This window comes from Geotrypetes seraphini, chromosome 2, assembly GCF_902459505.1.
Source record: "Geotrypetes seraphini chromosome 2, aGeoSer1.1, whole genome shotgun sequence".
NCBI classification, from domain to species: domain Eukaryota; kingdom Metazoa; phylum Chordata; class Amphibia; order Gymnophiona; family Dermophiidae; genus Geotrypetes; species Geotrypetes seraphini.
The window spans coordinates 388,516,516-388,538,327 of record NC_047085.1 but is presented as its reverse complement, the minus strand read 5'-3'; the positions used below and the strand labels follow the sequence as shown (position 1 = coordinate 388,538,327).

At 42.4% G+C, this 21,812-nt stretch overlaps 1 protein-coding gene across 1 annotated transcript in view; it reads right to left on the bottom strand.

The window, feature by feature from the left end:
• Window positions 1-19,929, bottom strand: part of JAZF1 (JAZF zinc finger 1) — a 388,932-nt gene extending 369,003 nt beyond the window's left edge. The window contains exon 1 of the mRNA XM_033930765.1: window positions 19,563-19,929. Within this exon, the coding sequence (XP_033786656.1) occupies window positions 19,563-19,677 (115 nt within the window). The 5' untranslated portion in view covers window positions 19,678-19,929. The remainder of the gene's footprint in view (window positions 1-19,562) is intronic.
• Between the last annotated feature and the right edge of the window lie 1,883 nt (window positions 19,930-21,812).

The following is a 21,812-nucleotide window of genomic DNA, read 5'->3' as shown; positions in this document are numbered from 1 at the left end:
CCTTATCTCAGTTATTCCCTATAGCAGGGGTAGGGAACTCCGGTCCTCAAGGCCGTATTCCAGTCGGGTTTTCAGGATTTCCCCAATGAACATGCATTGAAAAGCAGTGCATGCAAATAGATCTCATGCATATTCATTGGGGAAATCCTGAAAACCCGACTGGAATACGGCTCTTGAGGACCGGAGTTCCCTACCCCTGCCCTATAGAATAACATTATACCATAGACACTAAAGCAGAACGAGAGAGCCTTTGAGACCTTAAATAAATAGAAATTATGACTCCCGCGGCATTTGGTGTACGCAGAGGCAGACAGTCCAGTGTCCGCGCTTTCACAGTCGCCCCCCTTCCCCAATCAGTACTGGGGTCTGTGCTGGTAACCTGAGCCCTGGTGGAGGGATCGGATTCATCTGCCTTCCAGAGCCGCTCCCGGAAAATGGGAATTTATTATTACACACCAAAATGCTTTCTCTCTGGCTTTCCGCGAGTGATCGGAAGAGAACTGTTTTTGCAACTCCCATGCAACCCTGCTATTAGAAAAACAAATGTCTGAAGGTGCACACGCTATTATGGAAGCGAGGGCGCTCTGGGAGTCCTTATTGCAATGCTGCTGCTTATGAGACACACAGGAAAAAACAGACACACATACGGCAGCTAAAAAGACAGACGCCAAAACAAAGACAGATAGACATACAGTGTCCAAGGAGAGAGACAAAAAAAAAAAAAATGCAGAAAGTGGCCAAGGAGACAGACAGAAAAAAAAAAATCCAAACAGCAGCTAAATAGAAAGACGAAAAAAAAAAGAGACAGATATACAGCGGCAAAGTACACAGAGAGCAAAAAAAGACAGACAGACATAAAGCACCCAATGAGAGAGACACAGAAAAAAAAAAAACAACAAATAGGAAAAATATAAAAACTTTAAAGAAAACAACTATACAATGGATACTAAAGCTCTCACGGTAAATTATGTAAATTTTTTCAAATGTTAACATTTCACATCAAGCACCCGTTAATCTAACGGGCTTAAACACTAGTTCATTAATATACCTATAGGACACACAACATATAAAACTTCCACTATACCAGGGGTAGGCAATTCCGGTTCTTGAGAGCTGGAGCCAGGTCAGGTTTTCAGGATCTCCACAATGAATATGTATGAGATGGATTTGCATGCACTACCTCTATGAGATTCAAATCTATCTCATGCATATTTATTATGGATATCCTGAAAACCTGACCTGGCTCCGGCTCTCGGGGACCGGAATTGCTTACCCCTGCACTATATCAAAACTCTACCTCTTACAAAAAAACAGAAGAAGCTAACTCATATATGAATTTAATATTTACTACCTAAAATACTTTTTTATATATATATATGTTTGTTTCTCTACTCTTACAGTCCATACAACATCCAACATTTCATCATACAACAACATATTGCTACTTAGAAAACCTGGACTATCAGTCCCTCAGTATTCAACCCTTCAAAGTCCATTCTTTTAAAATGTCATTGAAAATCTCGTGCTGCTTGGACTTAACTCCTGTGTTGATAAAATCAAGTCACTAAGTTGATCATTGATGACAAAATGATATTCAGCCAGCTCAACGAAATCTTGCGTTTCACCATATAGGTGTACTCAGGAGCTGAAGCCGCTTCAGGTTTTCATACTCCATATATCTACAATAAAAATTCCATTTCACCATTTAAACAATCACATCTATGCATTAAATAAAGCTATCATACCTAATTTTTTTAATTACCACCAATTACTTTATCATATAGTAATATCTTTATAAATACCTGTAATTCTCTGTACTTATCATAAGGCAACTGCAACGCAGGCTCAGAAGTCTCACCTCCCGATCACACAGAAAGAAACGTACTGAGAACTGGTTTAAACTGCCCGCCTTTAAGCTCACAAACACCACCCCTTAGCTCAAAGCTTGTCCAATGAATGCCCTGCAAAAACAAACTCACAGGGCAAACCACTCAACCTCTTTATTTAACCCAATTGGTTCAGTTGTTCTCCATTGATAAATAAGTCGCTGTTCTTTCCTCAGTAAAACGTCTGATACTTTGCCTCCTCTGGGTAAATGAACTTGAATCAACACTAGAAATCTAATGTCCTCTGCTCTATGACCTGCCTCCAACCAGTGACCAACCAATGGACTTTAAAGGGTTGAACACTGAGGGACTGATATTCCAGGTTTTCTAAGTAGCAATATGTTGTTGTATGATGAAATATTGGCTGTAAGATAGATTGTTAGAGTGGGGAAACAAGCATTTATAAAATATAAAAAAGTATTTATGGTAGTAGGGGAAAATATTTAATAAATAGACTTTACATATTAAATTCATATATGAGTTAGCGTCTTCTGCTTTTTCTAAGATGCATATTCATTAGGGATAGCCCGACTGGCTGGGGTCCCCCAAGACAGGGTTGGGAACCACTGGTCTAGAATATATGGTCTGCAGTATGAAAAGTCCAGAAGGGGAAAAAGATTTAGGAATACTATTAAATATATACAGATCTCCTGGTAATGCCACATCCTTTATTGTCACTTAATAGTTTTAGGAGACTTAAACCTACATTTAGAAATACAGTACATGGATGACCCTAAAACCCGCACCTTTAACCCTTTCAGGACCAAGGGACATATTTGTCCCATAACTTTAAAATCCTATAAATTTTGATTGGGATAGTCTACAGTTCTAAATTTGATATGTACAGATTCCATATGATACTGCCTTTATGTAAACAAACTGGTTCCGACATTCATTCATTAGCGTCGTTGCCAGATTGACGAGAAGATTCACTTGCCACACTGTCCATAAGCCAGAAGTTTGATTTAAAAAAAAAAAGATATTTCACAAAAAATCAATTTTTTGGCATCTGCAAGCCCTTTTTACCATAAAAATGTCGTCAAAACCACAAAAATTGGCCTACGATCCTTATGGTCCTGAAAGGGTTAAAAACCTATTCGAGAAATTCAACTTTACTACCTTTCCATGTAATCCTACCCATAATTGTGGTCACTGTCCAGACTTCATAGTATATCTAAAAATCTAAATTTCCCCTAGATAGACCATGTTACATGGGAACCTGTTATCTGATCAGACCATTACCTACTAAATTTCTTCTTGAAACTGCCTATCAACATGTATATCAGCAACTTTAGAAAACATGTCTAAGGTAAAACGTGGCAAGATCCCAACAAAAGAATTCTGGAGCGCAGTTATGGTCCACTAAGAACTCATGGGCAAATATGTAGATAAGGCCTTAGCCTCCTGGCACGACTTTACAACATCAGTTTCAGCCAAGATTATTCCAAGTAGATGTGTAAAAACAAAACAGCAAATAACCCACGTTTTTCAGAATCGCTAATAGCCTTAAGAACCAAAACAAGAAGGCTAGAAAGACTCTGGAGGAAACACCAAACAAAGGAGCAATATACCGTACTACCTGGAGAAGTGAAATAAAAAAATACAAGCTAGCCACAACAGAAGCAAAAAAAAGGCAAACTACAATAACTTGATTGCACACTCAGGGAATTCATCTAAGAACCTCTAAGATTTTCACATCCTTGATATCTACCAAAGATATAACATCCAATACCACCTTATATGAACCTGATGAAACCAATCTGGCAAACTACCTTCAGGAAAAGATCAGGATAATTAGAGACATTTACACGCTCCCTAGTCGATAGTGTCAAGATGGATCCTGTAAATGTCAGTAAAGAAGAAGGAATACTGGCCAACAGAAATTGGAATGAATTCTCCCCAGTTAACTCTCAAGATATCCTAAATTTACGGAGGAAACTCTCAAAAACTGTATATTATTTGGACATCTGCCCCGCCAATATGCTAAAGCACCTCTGAGATTTCTCCGATGGCTAACGAACTTCGTTAACATATGCTTTGGTAGGGAGCTGCCGGGTGCCACTAGCAGCACACTTTTTCCACCAGGGCAGGCAAACCCCACTGCCAATCCGAACCCAGCGAGCAGGAGAAGGGGTCTTTTCAGCCCTTTAAAAGAACCCGGTAGCTGCGGCCCATGGATGTGTGGCCAAGCCCCTTGGGAGCTACGAGGAGCAGGGAGCAGGGGACTATGCCTAATTTGTCATCATGGGCAAGAGGAAAGGCAAGGTCACTCCTTTAACATCTGTACCTGCTGTGACGCCTATTGACCATCATCTTAGGCCTCTGAATGCACCAGCGCTGGAAGAAACGGTAACTTTTACTTCTCAGTCGATCTCCCTGTCTTCTGGAGAGCTGTCACCTCCTCCACAACCAGCAGTTAATTTTTCTGGGAAAGCAGGAAATGCCTCTAAGGATGGGGCACCAATGCTCTCCAAAAAAACTAGTTGACCTAACTGAAATTACAGATCCAACTCATTCTATTCTAAGTGGTGAACAATCTATGACTCCGGTTCATATGATAATGGAGCCGGATAGTAGTAAGGAGCCAAATAGAACAATGGTCAACAAACTCCAAGCTAAAATTAAACCCAGAAAAGACCAAAATATTTATGGCCTCCCAAACAAACCAACCAACTGTATCCACTATCAACCTAAATGGAAGAAACTTCCCAATCAACCCAACCATCAAAAGCCTAGGCGTAACCCTAGACCAGCAACTAACACTCGAAGTCCATACCAACATCCTAATCAAAAAATGCTTCCACTTACTGTGGAAACTCTGCACGCTTAAACCATTCTTCAATTTCACTTCATTCAGACTGTTGGTCCAATCTCTGGTCCTAAGCACACTGGACTATTGCAACATAATCTACCTAGGATCTCACAAAAAAAACCATCAAGGAATCAAGACTTATCCAGAACACAGCCATCCAACTAATCTTTGGTCTGAAAACATCTGACCACATCACCCCATACTATAAGAAACTCCACTGGCTACCTACAGAAGCAAGAATAATTTTCAAATTCGGATACCTCTGCTTCAAGACTTGTCGGTACCGCACCCAACTACCTCCTGAAACACCTCACCCTGCAGGACAAACTCCGCTTCTCACGCAGAACACTGCTGTTCGCATTCCCTTCCCCCAAAGGATGCAAATTCAAGACATTCCTCAACAGAACACTCTCCTTTCAAACAGGGTCTGGAGCAACACCTAATCTTGAACTCTCTAACATACCACTCTTTCAGAAAATCACTAAAAACCCACCTATTCGACAAATTCACCTGATCCTCCAAATCTGCGCGACACCTACCTCATCTTACACACCTCTTCCTCCTTCCGTATTCCACCTCATTAAATAAAATTTTCTTTCTCTCCCTCCCCAATTCTAATTGATGTTACCTCGCTGTCCTTAAAGCACCTCTTGTTGTACACCATCTTGAACTGAAAAGGTATGACAGGATACAAACAAATATTATTCTTCAGTCTTAGAAAACTAAGAACAATACGATCCCTTGTAAGCCATGCTAATTTTAGAACTGCAGCACAGGCTGTCTTGCTACCATACTTAGACTATTGTAATTCATTGTATTATGGTATTACTGAGAAGGAACACAAGAAGTTGCAACTACTCCAGAGTACAGCGGCCAGATTAATTTTCAGAATAGGCAAATTCGAGAGAGCCAGCCCACTATTGGCAGAATTGCTTTGGCATCTAATGGAAAAAAAAAGGATTCTCTAAGATCGCCTAACTGGTCTATAAAGCGATTTATGGTGAAAACTCTGGCAGACTAGCAACGGACATCAATATTCCCCGTTCATGCAATATCGCAAGAAAGACGCAACATCTTAAGCTATCATTCCTCTCATTTTCAATGGAGGAAAAAAAAAATTTGACACTACCTTTGAATCCCTGTGCCCCAGAATCTGGAATAGATTACCCCTATACTTATGTCAGGCCTCCTCTTATTACAGCTTCAGAAGAATGTTAAAGATTTATCTCTTCTCCTTATAATGACTGATCTCTATCCAAAACACTCTCTTGAAACTAATTGCTAAAGTAATAACCGATTCCAATCTTGTTGTAAACTGATTCCTTGCTGAAAATTGCAGAATATAACTATATGGTATGATATGGTGCTACATGATTCCATCATCACTGTAAGGGTTCATCTTGACCCAATTCTCATGTCTGATACCAGAATTGTAGGAATTGTGTCATCTTTCTTTTATACACTGCACCAAATTAATCATTTTTTGAACTGAAAGATCTTCCATTTCTCATCCATTCTCTCATCTTAAATCATGTGTATTATAGCCTTAAAATGACCCCTCTTTACCACCTCTAGTTAATACATAAGGACAGCTGGTAGAATGCTTGCTAGATCAATCATGCCACCCCTCTCTTAGCAAGCCAACATTAGCTACCTGTCTCTTTGAGAATTATATTGAATACACTCATTATATTGTCAGGCCTATCTGGTTAGCTGACCTACTCATTTCCTTTACACCTCACAACAACTCTGTTTATTTCCAACAATTTGCTATCAGTACCTCCAAAGGCCACTTGTTGCAACTCATTTATGTACTTGGCTCTTTCCCTTTGGAATGCTCTCTTCTACAGTCTCAGAAACAAACCAAGATTGAAATTCAAAAATGGGCTGAAAACTTGTGTTTTCACACTGGCCTTCTCATTAAACTGGTGCCATACAACTGGTAAAGAAAATACTATTTATTATAAGAATCAGGTAGGGGCAGTGGCATGGTATGGGGGGTGGGCAGACCTCCCCAGGTACTATCTTGGCAGGGCACTGGTGCTGCTGGCTTATCTCTCCTCCTCTCCATCCCACTGCGTAAGTTTCAAATGTTTGCTGGCGAGAGCAGCATCTTCCACCTCCTGCTCATTCTGGCCTTGGCTCCCTTCTGACATCATTTCCTATGTAACCATTTTAAAAGTGCCTCACATAATTGGAACTGAAATAGAGGAAGTTATGTCTCTCAAAGACATCTTTAATTAATATATAATGAACTTTTACCACTTCCTCATTCTTCAACTAACTGTTGTTCAGCGTCCAGACCTCATCCCAATAATAGTAGTACTAATTGCAATGCCAATATCTTCCATTCTTTATATACATGCAATATAATCTATATATATAAAATTGGAGGTATGCATGTGTGTATGTATGTATGTGCCGCGATCACGCAAAAACGGCTTGACCGATTTGAACGAAACTTGGTATGCAGATCCCTCACTACCTGGGGTGATATGTTCTGGGGGTCTCGCAGCCCACCTGCACACGTGGGCGGAGCTACAAACAGAACATCAGATTTCACCCATTCATGTCAATGGAAAAAATGTAAAAAGCTGCCATTCTCACAGTAATTCAAAAACGGCTTGACCGATTTGAACGATACTTGGTATGCAGATCCCTCACTACCTGGGGTGATATGTTCTGGGGGTCTCGTGGCCCACCTGCACACGTGGGCGGAGCTACAAACATAAAATCAGATTTCACCAATTCATGTCAATGGAAAAAATGTAAAAAGCTGCCATTCTCACAGTAATTCAAAAACGGCTTGACCGATTTGAACGAAACTTGGTATGCAGATCCCTCACTACCTGGGGTGATATGTTCTGGGGGTCTCGCGGCCCACCTGCACACGTGGGCGGAGCTACAAACATAAAATCAGATTTCACCCATTCATGTCATTGGAAAGGATGTAAAAAGCTGCCATTCTCACAGTAATTCCAACTATAAAACACTTTCTATGACACTATAACCACTAGGGACATCGTTTCTATTCTACCACGGACACCATACATATAGAGTTTGTATGTTCTAACTGTGTTTGTAACTGTTTCCTTCATGCACCCCAGTTCATAATGTTATTACATTACATGAGTACTCACATATGCTGAACTAGGAACACAGGTTCCATTCTGAACCGGGAATAAACTGCATGGAGTTTTTTTTCAACCTGAGTTTCCACATATTGAGTTGTTTAAATCAATACTGAAACTTTTGGATGCCACTTATTCCAACAGATCTTCCTTTTCAGTTTACGAGATTGCAAATTCCAGTGAGACTTGCATTCTCTATCACAATCAACAAATCACAGGGACAGACTATTACATACTGTGGAGTGGATTTAAGATCCCCCTGTTTTTCCCATGGACAACTCTATGTTGCTTGCTCAAGGGTGGGTTCACCCAAGAATTTATATGTTCTTGCTCCTGGAGGTGAAACTAAAAATGTTGTTTATAATCAAGTTTTGTGTTAGTTGTATTGTATTCATTTTGTCAAATATTTCACATTATAATTTGAATATTGTACTTTTTATAAAGCTGTTAAAAAATAATTTCATTCACCACTATAAAGTATCTTTATTTGAATCCATTTACAGTGTTATTGCTATAATTAAATACCCGTGCAACGCCGGGGCATCAGCTAATCTTAATATATAACATTAAGAAGTATTACTCTACCAGACTGAACTGTGTAGTGCTGTTATCCATGCATTCCATGAATATCGCTTTGCAATTGGACAATGACAAGGCAATCAATCAAGTTCTTTAACAACAAAACTATTAAAACCAGATTGGCCCAGATCCCATGACACACATGCTCCAAATCCAAGAATCAAACTGGAGCAAAAGTACCAGCCGCTAACTCATCCAAGAGATAAAGACCAATTTCCCTATCTGTGTGTGTTATGCTCCTCCTTGGTGCCCATCTCTGTGTCCACAAGTGTCTTTTCCAATTTCAACAACTTATATTCAATTTGTACTCAGAGAAATTCATTAAACAGCTCAGAGATTAGATGTGAGCTATTTGCATACGCAGTGTCAGACATGCCGATATGGCCCTTTCTGTATGTTCTCTTGTCTTGTTTGTACGTGTTTGTCACGTTGCCCACTTTAACAGTCTGATTTATTTTTCTATCTTCTGTTATCTGTGTGTGGACATAAACACTTTGGCTGTGGGCACAATTCTATATTGGATACACTAGAAAAGCATGTGCTTGTTTGTACGAGTTTCTGGTTTGTTTTCTCATGTAACTTGTCCTCTTCTGTATTGATTACAATGTATGTTTTCTCTCTTCTGTTTGTCTTTGCATTTTGTTTATACTTCTTACTGTAACTGTAACATCTTGTATCTAAATTTCTAAATTTCCTTCCACTACTCTTTTTCCCCTTACTAAAACATATGGCAACTTCGTCAAAGGACACTGACCTGCACAACAGGCATGTCACTATGAATGCCTGAATTCTCTGGGGTTTGCCCTGTTAGTCCTGCTGTTTATTTACAAGAGTATAATTTGATTTACCATTTATTTTATGTTATGTAGTGTTATTTTTATGTTGTACTGCTTATGTTCATTTGATTGTAACTCACCATTAACCACAGTGATTTGGCAAGAAATACATTCTTGTATGAATAAAAAAAAAAGGAGTAGAAGCACCTATAACAGGCTTAAACAAATTGTTCTGCTCAAAAAAGTACCTAAATAGTACCATTAACTGCCAACACAGGTTTGAAAAGAGCTCAGAAACTACTCCCCAATAAATTGAAATACATATACAAAAATTCTTCCTAGCCCTCAAGGGCACACAGGCGATGCCAGGGATCCTTGCCTGCCTGTCCCCTGCTGTGGATCCCTACCTCTCTGTCTGCCAGCCCACTGCACCACCTCCACCCCCAAAGCCAACCCTGTTACTGCATTGGAGCTGGACTCGCTCGATCCTCCCCCAGCAGCAACTCCGTACATGGACGATGCATGCAGGGATTCACATGTTGCATGTGGTTGGCCCACAAGCCTTCCCTCTGACGTCAATTCTGACATCAGAGAGAAGGTTCCAGCATGTGAGTAGCTGCCTGCATTCCTGCACAGAGTGGTGCTGGGGGAGGAGATAGTCAGTCCAACTCCAATGAAGTAAAAGAGTCGGCTTCAAGGGTGGGGATTTGTGCAGCAGTCTGGCAGACAGGGTGGGAGGGAGGGTTCCCTGTAAGCGGCTTCAGCACCGGGTGGGTGGGCAGGGAGGGATCCCCGCCAGTGGCCAGGCTGCATACACCCAACAAGCAGCCCACATACCCCCAAGAGTACACATACTGTGTGTTGAGAAACGCTGGTCAAGAATGCCTCACCTATTGCACTGGAATACGAAATATGTAGCCTTTTTTTCCTCACTTTGTGCCTACTACTTTCTGTTCTGTCCAAGAGGAATCCTGACTCTCTATTTTGGTCTTTCAGTCCTTTATTTTATATGCGACCAAGATAATAAAGGGGATGGAACTCCTCTCGTATGAGGAAAGACTAAAAAGGTTAGGGCTCTTCAGCTTGGAAAAGAGAGACAGCTGAGAGGGGGAGCTATGATTGAAGTCTACAAAATCCTGAGTGGAGTAGAACGGGTACAAGTGGATTGATTTTTCACTCCGTCAAAAATTACAAAAACTAAGGGACACTCAAAGTTATAGGGAAATACTTTTAAAATCAATAGGAGGAAATATTTTTTCACTCGGAGAATAGTTAAGCTCTGGAATGCGTTGCCAGAGGTTGTGGTAAGAGCGGATAGCATAGCTGATTTTAAGAAAGGTTTAGACAATTTCTTGGAGGGAAATCTATAGTCTTATTGAGAAAATAATGGGGGGAAGCCACTGCTTGCCCTGGATCGGTAGCATGGAATGTTGCTACTCTTTAGGTTTTGGCCAGATACTAGTGACCTGGATTAGCCACTGTGAGAATGGGATACTGGGCTTGATGGACCATTGGGCTGACCCAGTAAGGCTATTCTTATGTTCTTATGCTGCGCTCCACCCGGAGATAGGCAGAAAACTTAAAGCTCCTCCTTCTCAAGAGATGTGGGGTCCTTCCTACCCTTTCTACCTCTCAAATTCGAGGTAAGGTATGTTTTAAAAAGGATAAAAGAAATGATAAGAAATTAAATGATGTCTGCATCATGTGCATGTTAATGAGTAGGTTCAATGACACGTGAACGATAGAAATGAGTGCCAAAATGCAACAGCTCATTTCCAGTGTGGCTCCTAGACAGCCTGATGGATTAAAGTACGCATGAGAATGATGAGACACTGCTGCCAGAAGAATGCTAGTGATTTTGGCATGCTTTTCAGATTTGTAGGGACTGTCAAAACCACTTTCCATATCATACTTGCCACATCAATCCAAGAGGCCGAGAGGCTGGATAGGCTGGGGCTCTTCTCTCTGGAAAAAAGGAGGCTCAGGGGTGATATGATAGAGACCTTCAAGATCATGAGGGGCATAGAGAGGGTGGATAGGGACAGATTCTTCAGACTGAAGGGGACAACAAGTACGAGGGGGCATTTGGAGAAACTGAAGGGAGATAGGTTCAAAACAAATGCAAGGAAGTTTTTTTTCACCCAAAGGGTCGTGGACACTTGGAATGCGCTACCGGAGGAAGTGATCAGGCAGAGTACGGTACAAGGATTCAAGCAGGGATTGGACGGATTCCTGAGGGATAAAGGGATCGTGGGATACTGAGAGAGGTGCTGGGATGTAACACAAGTATAGAAAGCTAACCAGGTAATAAGTATAGAAACCCAACCAGGTCGTGCATGTGCAAAACCGGAGGGTTAGGACTTCGATAGGAAGGCAGGACTTAAATGGGAAGCCAAGGTGGCAAGGGAGCCCCTTCTGATGATTCTGACAGGTCGTGACCTGTTTGGGCCGCCCCAGGAGCGGACTGCTGGGCAGGATGGACCTATGGTCTGACCCAGCGGAGGCACTGCTTATGTTCTTATGTTCTTAATCATAATACACTCTCCTTCCAAAATTGAAGCATGGCTCTTTAAGACCCTTGAGCACCTTCCAAAGGAAGTGGATAGTGTAAAAAAGCAGACGTTTGGTTTTCTGTGGTCATTATCCCCCCCTCCCCCCCCCCCCCCGTGATAGCGATTTTAATGTAGGCCGGCGCGCTGAATGCTCTGCGCTGCTCCCGACGCTCATAGGAACTCTATGAGCGTTGGGAGCAGTACCGAGCATTCAGCGCGCCTGCCTATGCTAAAAACCACTATTGCTGTTTTGTAAAAGGAGGGCATATTTGTAATTGCTGATGGTTAGCACTACTATGGGTTTTTAACTCTATACATATCAAGCCTGTTAACATACAGCATCTTAGTTCAGATCAAAAGTTATTTTAGTACTATCTACACATTGTATGGAATACTTACACATATACTATAAACCTGTAAATGAACTGCAAATGATGTAGTCCTCGGGGCACACCCAGCTGAGAAGGGAATTCAAGCAACACACAATGGGCTAGATTCACTAAGGACACCGATCATGTCCCAACCACTTTGTGACCCCCGACCCGATTCGCAAACCTTCTGGCTGATCCTGTCCACGCCCGATCCGATCATGGAAATGAGGGGAAACGGCATGCAGAGTAGGAAGAGCCTCAATTCACTAAACAATTTAAGACACACCGATTGGGCTGGCTGATCCAAAACCAAGCGACTGCCGAGGATCAAGTCGCTCACTGAAATCCTAGCCCTGCAGCCCTGAAAAAACTGCTCTCTGCCACCCTGCCTGCCTCATTTGTTCAAGCAGCAAGCCTGCCTCTCCGTCTGCCTCGTTCTCTACAGAACACCAAGAATAGTTTTCCCTTTGCTCCCTGCTAAACACAAAGTCTGCGGCTTCTCCCTTCCTCCTGCTGCTTTGTGTGCACGCGTGGTTTAAGAGAAAAAAAAAAAAAGTGCCACCCCCACTCTCCTGCTCTTTGTCGCCCTTCCCCGCAGTGCGTGCCCGTGGTTTTAACCCAAGGGTTTAAAGCGGGGCTGCATTATGGTATGTTCTATTCGAGAACACACTGCAGTGTAGCCCTGCTTTCCCGCGGGTTAAAACAGCACCAGAGGCAAGACGGGGAAGGAAGGCAGAAGGGACATGGAGGCGCTTAAGGCTCAGCCGGGGCTGGGCTGCTTCGGCAGGTTCCCTGAACTTCTTCTGCTCCGAGAGTGACAGGCTGACACGCAGCATGCAGGGAGAGGGCTAGAAAAGGAAGGCACATATGTTGTGATTGCTCAACAGTGATCCATGGGCGTGCTTCTGACCAGATCATTTGAATGCAGGAACTGTTGTGAATCAGCCGCCCAACAAGACTCGGCACGGATCGCCCAAAAAAATGAGGTTAGTAAATCTAGGCCAATGAATATTGTGACAAACCAAGCACCCGTGCTGGCTTTGCACGTAGAGCTGCCAAGAAGATCCTGTGCAGAAGAGCTGACCAGGTCAGCTCTGCTGAGCCGCTTGAGACTGACCTCCCTTGTCCTTATTGCAAGAACAGTAGTAATCTGGATCAGGATGTTCATGAGCAGGCCGAAACACAGCATATGTACCCTGTCAGTATATCAGCTAGGACAGTTAAAGCCAAGGTAGCTGTGCCTATGAGATTGAGGCAAAACAAACAGGGGAAGCAGGAGCTTAGACAGCCTACTGAAAAACCAAAGCCCATCCCCCTCTACATGCTGAAGGGTAGTGGCTTTGGTCTGGTTAAAGGCAGGCTGAAGCAAGCAGTAAGGGGAGTGGAGAGTGACGAGGCAGAGACACTCCAGCAGGGGCCTTGGAGAGAGGAGGCAGACTGAGGTTGTAGATTAGCCCATGCAAGAAGTAGGAGAAGTTCCCTACTTTCTTGCTGCAGAGGATTCTATGAAAATGGAAATCCAGGAAGCTGGCCCTAACACTAGGACCAAGCAGAGCTGATGGAAATCAACTAAACCAATGAGTAGCTGTGTTACGGCTGGTGGGTCTTTGCCTAGCAAAGTTTGATTTATGTTTTGGTTCTTAAATTTTGAGTTGAACTATACTTCCTGGCTAGGAAGGTTACTTACCTGCATTTTGACAGCCTGCTTATTTTTATGTTTAATTTGGGACCAAGAACACTGGGACAAATTGAATTTTTTGTATGCTGAATCTCACTGTGTTTGCCATTGCTGAGAAGCAATCACAAGAACTCTTTCAGCTGTGCTGCCTACCGAGAGTTGCTATTGTACTAGGGAGCCTTATGCAAAGCTGACCTTCTGTTTGGTGCCTCAGAAAATATACAAACTGTCTGCTGCTGGGAGGTATAACACTACCTTATGCATAATGCTGTGGATATCTTTTTCCTGCCTATAAATTGCTACAGAAAGGAAGTTTTTTTGTTTTGTTTTCTGTAAAGCAAGTATGATTTCAAGGCTGAGCCAGAGTGGATGGTCTCAGGCAAAACAAATTATGTGTGTTTTCTTTTTAGCTTTATTTTGGAAAAAACTGGTTTTGTGAAAAGCTGAATGTGTTTTTCCTGTATGCTATACCTTTTGACCACTGAAGTCATAATAAAGACCAGTCCTGACCTTTGAGAAATTCTGCTTGAGTTTGGTATTTTGCATGGTTGAAGCCAGTACCTACCTTTGCTCCCAGGCCTATACAGTTGCCTAGGGCCAACAAGAAGTCCTGAAGATACCCCTGGTAGTAAGGGACGCATCAGATCATGTTTTAACTCCGCTCAGAGGAGTGTTTGTAACAAGTTATACGAGATAAGATTTGCACATAACGCAGGCACGGTATAGAAATCTCTCTCATGCATTCTGCATAAATAAAATAAAAAAAAATTGTTAAAGCGTCATCTATTTTGTAAGATGAAGTATGATGGTTGATGCCTTTTATATGAATTGGCAATTTTGATGGTTTTGTGTTTGTTTTTTTTTACACGGTTGTTTTGTTATTTTTTAATTGTTTATGTTTGGTTATAATCCACCTTGTTTAAAGGCAAAATATAAATAATAAACTATTCCTTTAGGATACCCTGAAACCGCAAATGGCTATATGTGCCCTACACACAAGTGAGAGCAATTTTCAATACATCATGCAGGAAATAAATGCAACTAAAATTATTCATATATTCAGCAGCACCATACATTTATCAAGCACCAACAAATATTCTAATATACAAATATGCCTTGCTATACATCTAGATTATACATATATGCACCTCTACATATAAACAACATAAAAAGGTACCAGAGATCTGCACTTATAGGCGAGGACTATTCTTCTTGCCATGCTGCTCAATGTTTTCAGGTGGCCTGGTGAGACAGGTAGTCTATCCAGTTGACATTCAGCAAGTGCTGACCAAGGGCTCCTTTTACAAAACCATGGCAGAAATGCACCAAAGTCCATAGGAATGGAATAGGCTTCGGTGCATTTATTGTGGCAGAATTACTACCATGGCCTTGTAAAAGGGGCTCTAAAATAGATGCATATTTTCAAAGCTGAGCTAAATTCTAGCACCAGTACTGAAGACCCAGTTCAGCAGTGATATTTATTTATTTAAAAACTTGTACCCTGCTTACACATAAGCAGTCCACATGAAAGATTCACAATTGTAGGACAATACAGCACTAAATAAACCATACATAAAAATTCACTCTTCATAATTAGCACAAATCATCTTTCATTAAAAAGCCTCTACAAATACAGTTACCTTCAGCGCCTTTTTAACCCCCACTTTTTTTACAAAACCACGTTATCAGTTTTTAGCACAGGCCAGAGTGCTGAATGCCCTGCTCCCAATACTCAGAGTTCCTATGAGCGTCGGGGCAAGCACAGAGCACTCAACATGCCGGCCTGCGCTAAAAACTGCTATCGTGGTTTTGTTAAAAAAAAAATAATAAGGGAGGGAGGGGTAAATTTCTGAATATCAGAAATTACTCTAAGTGATCCTGTCAGATTGTTCCACCAAGACCACCGAAATTATGGAAGATCTTGTTCTAACATAATGTACAGTAGTTAATTCCTCACTTTCTAATCGGTGTTCCTTCTGATCTCAGAGGGCGATTTGGTTGTTATATTTTCAACACCTGACTCAAATACAGTTTTAAAATTCAACACAAGAACTTTATAAACAGTCTGGTATTTTACTGGCAACCAGTGAAGCTGTCTCAACAAGGGTGTCACATGATCAAACTTGCATCTGCCACATATTAACCACGCTGCAGAATTCTGAACAACCTGTAAATTTAAAAGTATATCTAGAAGTTCTTCAAGTATGGCATATTCAAGGCTGTACTCGCACAACTAAATTGAGTAAAGTTGGGTAAGCAGAGCCACTTAAAAACAGACCTATACAGGCACTGGCACTGGCACTGCACGCATACCTTCTGAGGCCACCAGGCTCTGCCTGGTGAGGGGATAGCAAGTGAGCATTCTCTAAGAAAGAAAGAAAGACTAGCACCACAGCAGTCAGGAGATATTCAGCAGAACTATCCAGCTAAAGAATACTGAGCAAACTTGGAAGGGATATTCAGCACCACTGAACCGATTAGAAGCCTTTCCTGCCCAGTTAAACCCTTTTAAAATATTGGGCCCTATAAGCTAAATATCAGTATATGTGTGTGTGTTTATATATTTTTATATATATATATTTATATATATATATATATCATTATATGTATATATATGTCTGGCATTATACATATAGAAAAAGGGAAAATGAGGGTGTTCTGCACTTATTATATATATATATATATATACTTTTTTTCTAGGCACCGGCCGATTTAGGTACTGTTTACAGAATCCGGGCCTATATGTCTGGCATTATACATATAGAAAAAGGGAAAATAATGAGGGTGTTCTGCACTTATTACATATATGTATACTTTTTTTCTAGGCACCGGCCGATTTAGGTACTGTTTAAAGAATCCGGGCCTATATGTCTGGCATTATACATATAGAAAAAGGGAATACTGAGGGTGTTCTGCACTTATTACATACATATACTTTTTTTCTAGGCACCGGCCGATTTAGGTACTGTTTACAGAATCCGGGCCTATATGTCTGGCATTATACATATAGAAAAAGGGAAATACTGAGGGTGTTCTGCACTTATTACATATATATACTTTTTTTCTAGGCACCGGCCGATTTAGGTACTGTTTACAGAATCCGGGCCTATATGTCTGGCATTATACATATAGAAAAAGGGAAATACTGAGGGTGTTCTGCACTTATTACATATATATACTTTTTTTCTAGGCACCGGCCGATTTAGGTACTGTTTACAGAATCCGGGCCTATATGTCTGGCATTATACATATAGAAAAAGGGAAATACTGAGGGTGTTCTGCACTTATTACATATATATACTTTTTTTCTAGGCACCGGCCGATTTAGATACTGTTTACAGAATCCGGGCCTATATGTCTGGCATTATACATATAGAAAAAGGGAAATACTGAGGGTGTTCTGCACTTATTACATATATATATATATATATATATACTTTTTTTCTAGGCACCGGCCGATTTAGATACTGTTTACAGAATCCGGGCCTATATGTCTGGCATTATACATATAGAAAAAGGGAAATACTGAGGGTGTTCTGCACTTATTACATATATATACTTTTTTTCTAGGCACCGGCCGATTTAGGTACTGTTTACAGAATCTGGGCCTATATGTCTTGCATTATACATATAGAAAAAGGGAAATACTGAGGGTGTTCTGCACTTATTACATATATATACTTTTTTTCTAGGCACCGGCCGATTTAGGTACTGTTTACAGAATCTGGGCCTATATGTCTTGCATTATACATATAGAAAAAGGGAAATACTAAGGGTGTTCTGCACTTATTACATATATATACTTTTTTCTAGGCACTGGCCGATTTAGGTACTGTTTACAGAATCTGGGCCTATATGTCTGGCATTATACATATAGAAAAAGGGAAATACTGAGGTCTATCTCCTAGTCATAGTTTATGCACTTTCATCCAATATCTACCAAAGTATTATGGGTGGTCAGATCATCAGGTAATTAGTACATATCAAAACTGTTCTGTACATTGTACCGCATTGTCAAATCAATGGAAAAAGTATCCTTAATACCTGGTAGCATAAAAATGTTCCCATAGAAACAGTTTCATAGATAAGGTTTCTGATGTTAGGTTTTAACTGATAAATACAAGTACAACAAAATAGGTGTTTATTGGACAAACACTCTATAGTACTCTGTCACCTTTCCCCTAAACTTGCCTCGAATCCTCTTCTTTCTGCCTTTCTGTTAACTCCTAAATGGTACAAACACACTGTTCTGCCAACAGTACTAGTGGTGTGACAACACAAAAATACAGATTTTTGTATGCTCAAAGAACCCTTAAATATCTGAAAGATAAACACCACAGAATGCAAGCCCTAAATATAGTAATATTTTAATTACAAAACCAAACAAGTGGGTTCTGTAATGTCATCACATTTTTGTAGTGCAATGAACATAGCCAATACTAAAGCATTTTATGAAACATTAAGGAAAATGTATGCATTATGCTGAAATGTGACCATACAAAATACTGATGAACAGCTGGCATGGAATGGACTCAAGGATTATAAGGAAATATATAAAAGCATCAAAACCATTTTCTTTCAGCCAGTTCAACAGAACAGAAAAATTAAGTAAATATTTTTTTAATGTTAAAAAAATGTGCTTATATATATTGTGGAATATTTATAAATTGCATAAGTACACTCGAGAATGTGTATCAAATCATTCTGTACTTAGCGGTGAATGCCTTCAGTCCTCAGCTTCTTGCATCATCACAATGTGCACACCAAAAAAATACATTACATGTGCACCTTGCTACCTTATCTGGCACATAATGTGGGTTTGTTCACAACTCCTCCATCTCGCTTTTGCTCATGCTACATTACTTCCAGAATAAATCTTCCCTCCAGGTGAACATGTTTCACAGCACTATTTCTTTTTTAAACTTCCAGAAACAACTTTAGAACATGCAGCGAAAATTCAAGGGAATTCGTCTACAGAAGTCCCATCTTCAAAAGTAGCTACTTACAAACAAACTCAGAAGGTTCATCACATGGGGCCAAGCAGAAAGACCTACACCAATGAGCATGAGCAGGAAGTCACAGGTGGCCAAAGGGTTAGCGGTGAGAAAACATCTGGGCAGATGTTACAGGGAAGGCCACTGGTTAACCGGCCGCCCACACCAAGCAAATGAGGTGTGTCTCGGCTCAGCAGCTCCCTTCGCGCGCACCACACTCCCGCCCCCTACTCACATGTACCCTGCCCGAATCTGCTCCGGGACCCAGCAGTGCGCGCGCGCACACACACACTCAGGCAGACTCACGTGCACCCAGCCCATGCCTGCTTCGGGACCCGGGAGCGCGCGCACACACACACGCCCCGCTCGCGCCGCTGCAGGCCTGAGCCCGGGCACGAAGTCCCAGAGCCGCCGCCACCGTTGCACCACCAACGAGACACGAGCGCCACCACCTACTGCCTCACACTGACAGTACCCCCCTCCCTCCTGCCGGCTCGGGCCGTCTGAGGTCAGAGGAGCGACGGCCGGCGGGAGAGCAGCAACTCATCCCCCCCTCCGCCACACCTAGCAACCGCGCTGACAGGACGCAGGAAGCCCCGTGGCCTCCACCAGGGTGGCTGCAGCGACACTGCCCAGTCCCGCCCGCGCCTGCAGCAACGCAATGACAGCCGCAGCCCCGGGAGAGAAGCAAAGCTCTGCCACGCGCCCCTGCTGCGTCCTGACTCCGCTCCTCCATCTCTCCATCCTCCCCTGCAGCCGGAGCAGCGGGGCGCCGCCTCTTACCGATATGGCTGTCCTCGATGTGTTCAATGAGCTCGGCTAGGGTGGGGAAGTGGAGTCCGCAGCCCCCGAACCTGCAGGTATTGGAGAAGAAGGAGGCAGCGGCGACGCCTGTCATGTTGTTGCATGGAGCTGTGCTGCCCCCCTCCTCCTCTCCCCGCGCTGCCGTACAGAGAGGGCGCGGGCTGAACCGGCGGGCTGCTGCGGGGAGTGAAAGAGGGGCAGGGAGCCGGCGGGGGAGGAGGAACGACGACGAGGAGGGGGCGGGAGCAGCTGAGGTAGCGATAGGAAGGAGGGGAGGCAGCAGCAGGAGGAGGGAACAGCTGGACACACCACCACCACCCTGCCCCACGCCTCACTTTGCACTTTTTGCTACCTGACGCGCTCTTTTTTGTCCTCTTTGCTGACTCTTTTTAATTACTGTTCTGAAGCCTTGGGAGTCTGTTCCACCTGACTGCTGTTTCACTTTACGGCATAACGGTAAACAGCAATCAGGCGTTGCTTAGTCCCGTAGCAGGCCCTTATCAGCATTTTATTGCAGTTCTTCTATCTGTAAGTACCGGCATAGTTTGTCGCGCCCAAAGCATCTCTACAAATAGAAGGTGCTGTGTAAGGCTGCACTTCTGTACACAAGTTTAAGTGATGTTTTAGAGAATGTATCCGGGCTTCTCTTTGAAAATGTGTTAAAAACATAGGTAGAGGCAAACGTACTTGAATTGGTTTCTGTTAAATTTGAGCTGCTTCCAAAAATTTGTGTAAGTCAAAATAACCCCAACATCTGTATTTTGTCACATGTGCCATTTTGGACAAGTCCCCAGCCCCAAAGTCCCCTGCAATTTTTTGCATTCTATCAGACCTAATAAATGAGTGGTTAGAGCTACAGCCTGAGCACCCTGATGTGGGTTCAAACCCCATACTGCTCCTATGACCCTGGGCAAGTTAATCTTCCACTGCCCCGAATACATTATAAAATAGACTGTGAGCCTACCGAGACAGATAGGGGAAAATGCTTGAGTACTTGTATGTAAGGTAAACCACTTTGAATGTAAAGGTAGTACTGTATACAGGTTCCTATCCCTTATCATACTGCTTCACTCAAATGAAAAGTCCAACAACCCCACCCTTCCAACAGTACTCAATCTAGGTCAAGAAAGTACCCTGCAGTTAGCATAAACAGTTATGGAGGGTTTTAGTTTACAACCAAAAAAAGAAAGGACTCGAACAAGTGCAAAGAAAACAAAGCCTCACAAATAGTCTCAAGAATTGGGACAAAGATGAATTTAATAAATTCAACCCAACATGACCCATGTTTTGGCAGAAGCCTGAATCAGGGGTCTTGAGGCTGCTTGTGCTGTTTTGTTTGTTTGGAGCAGTGGCTTGCAAACATCTGGAAACCACGGCACACTAAATCCTGTGCCGTGGCTGAAGGGCATCCAGAAGTAGGTGGACATCGATGCAATGACATCATGTGCAAAGGCCCTCCAGACCTGACCCTGAGCTGCCACGGGGGGAGGGGGGATGTGCTGAAAGAAGAGGTGCATAGAGGAGGAGGCGAGGCGCTGTCGAGGAGAGTTGCCAGCACTAGCTGACTGCCTACAGAACGTTCCTCTTGCCACGAGAGGCATGTCCTGTAGGCAGTCAGCCAGCATGGTAGTGCCTCTCCTTGCTGGCATCTCATGGCACATGTGGAATCTCACTACAGCACACAGTTTGCGATACACTGGTTTGGAGGGTGATAATAGAGAGGTGGTTTTCTGCATTGATTTATTGTTGTTTTTCTGGAACAGCAACTTGCCCTCTAATGGTTTACTCTTGGCAGAATTATGCACAAAGGTTTTTGAAAATGCTGCAAAATTTATTTGTAGTATATTGTGTAGAATTCCCCCACCATAAAGCCTGGAATCCCTTCCTGCCTTTTCCTTTCTCAGGCTCCAGCCTCCTCTGTTCCCTCTCTCACTTTAACTGCAGTTCTATTTCCCTCTAAATCCCAACAAGACCCATAATTTTGTCTACCCCTAAAGTCTTCTCCCACAAGCAATACCCCAGGATCATTCTTTCTCCTTACCTCTCCAGCTATCAATGTATCTTCCCTCCCTTCCCCATCCTCCTTGGCAAGTTTTTAGCTTGCTGCTCCCCACCCCTTTATTCTGTCCCCAATCCCCACCACCCAATACATGATCCACCCCTTCACTCTGCCCCTAATCCTCCTTTGCATACTCACCATTTTTCTGGCCTCATTTCATTTTCAGCCAT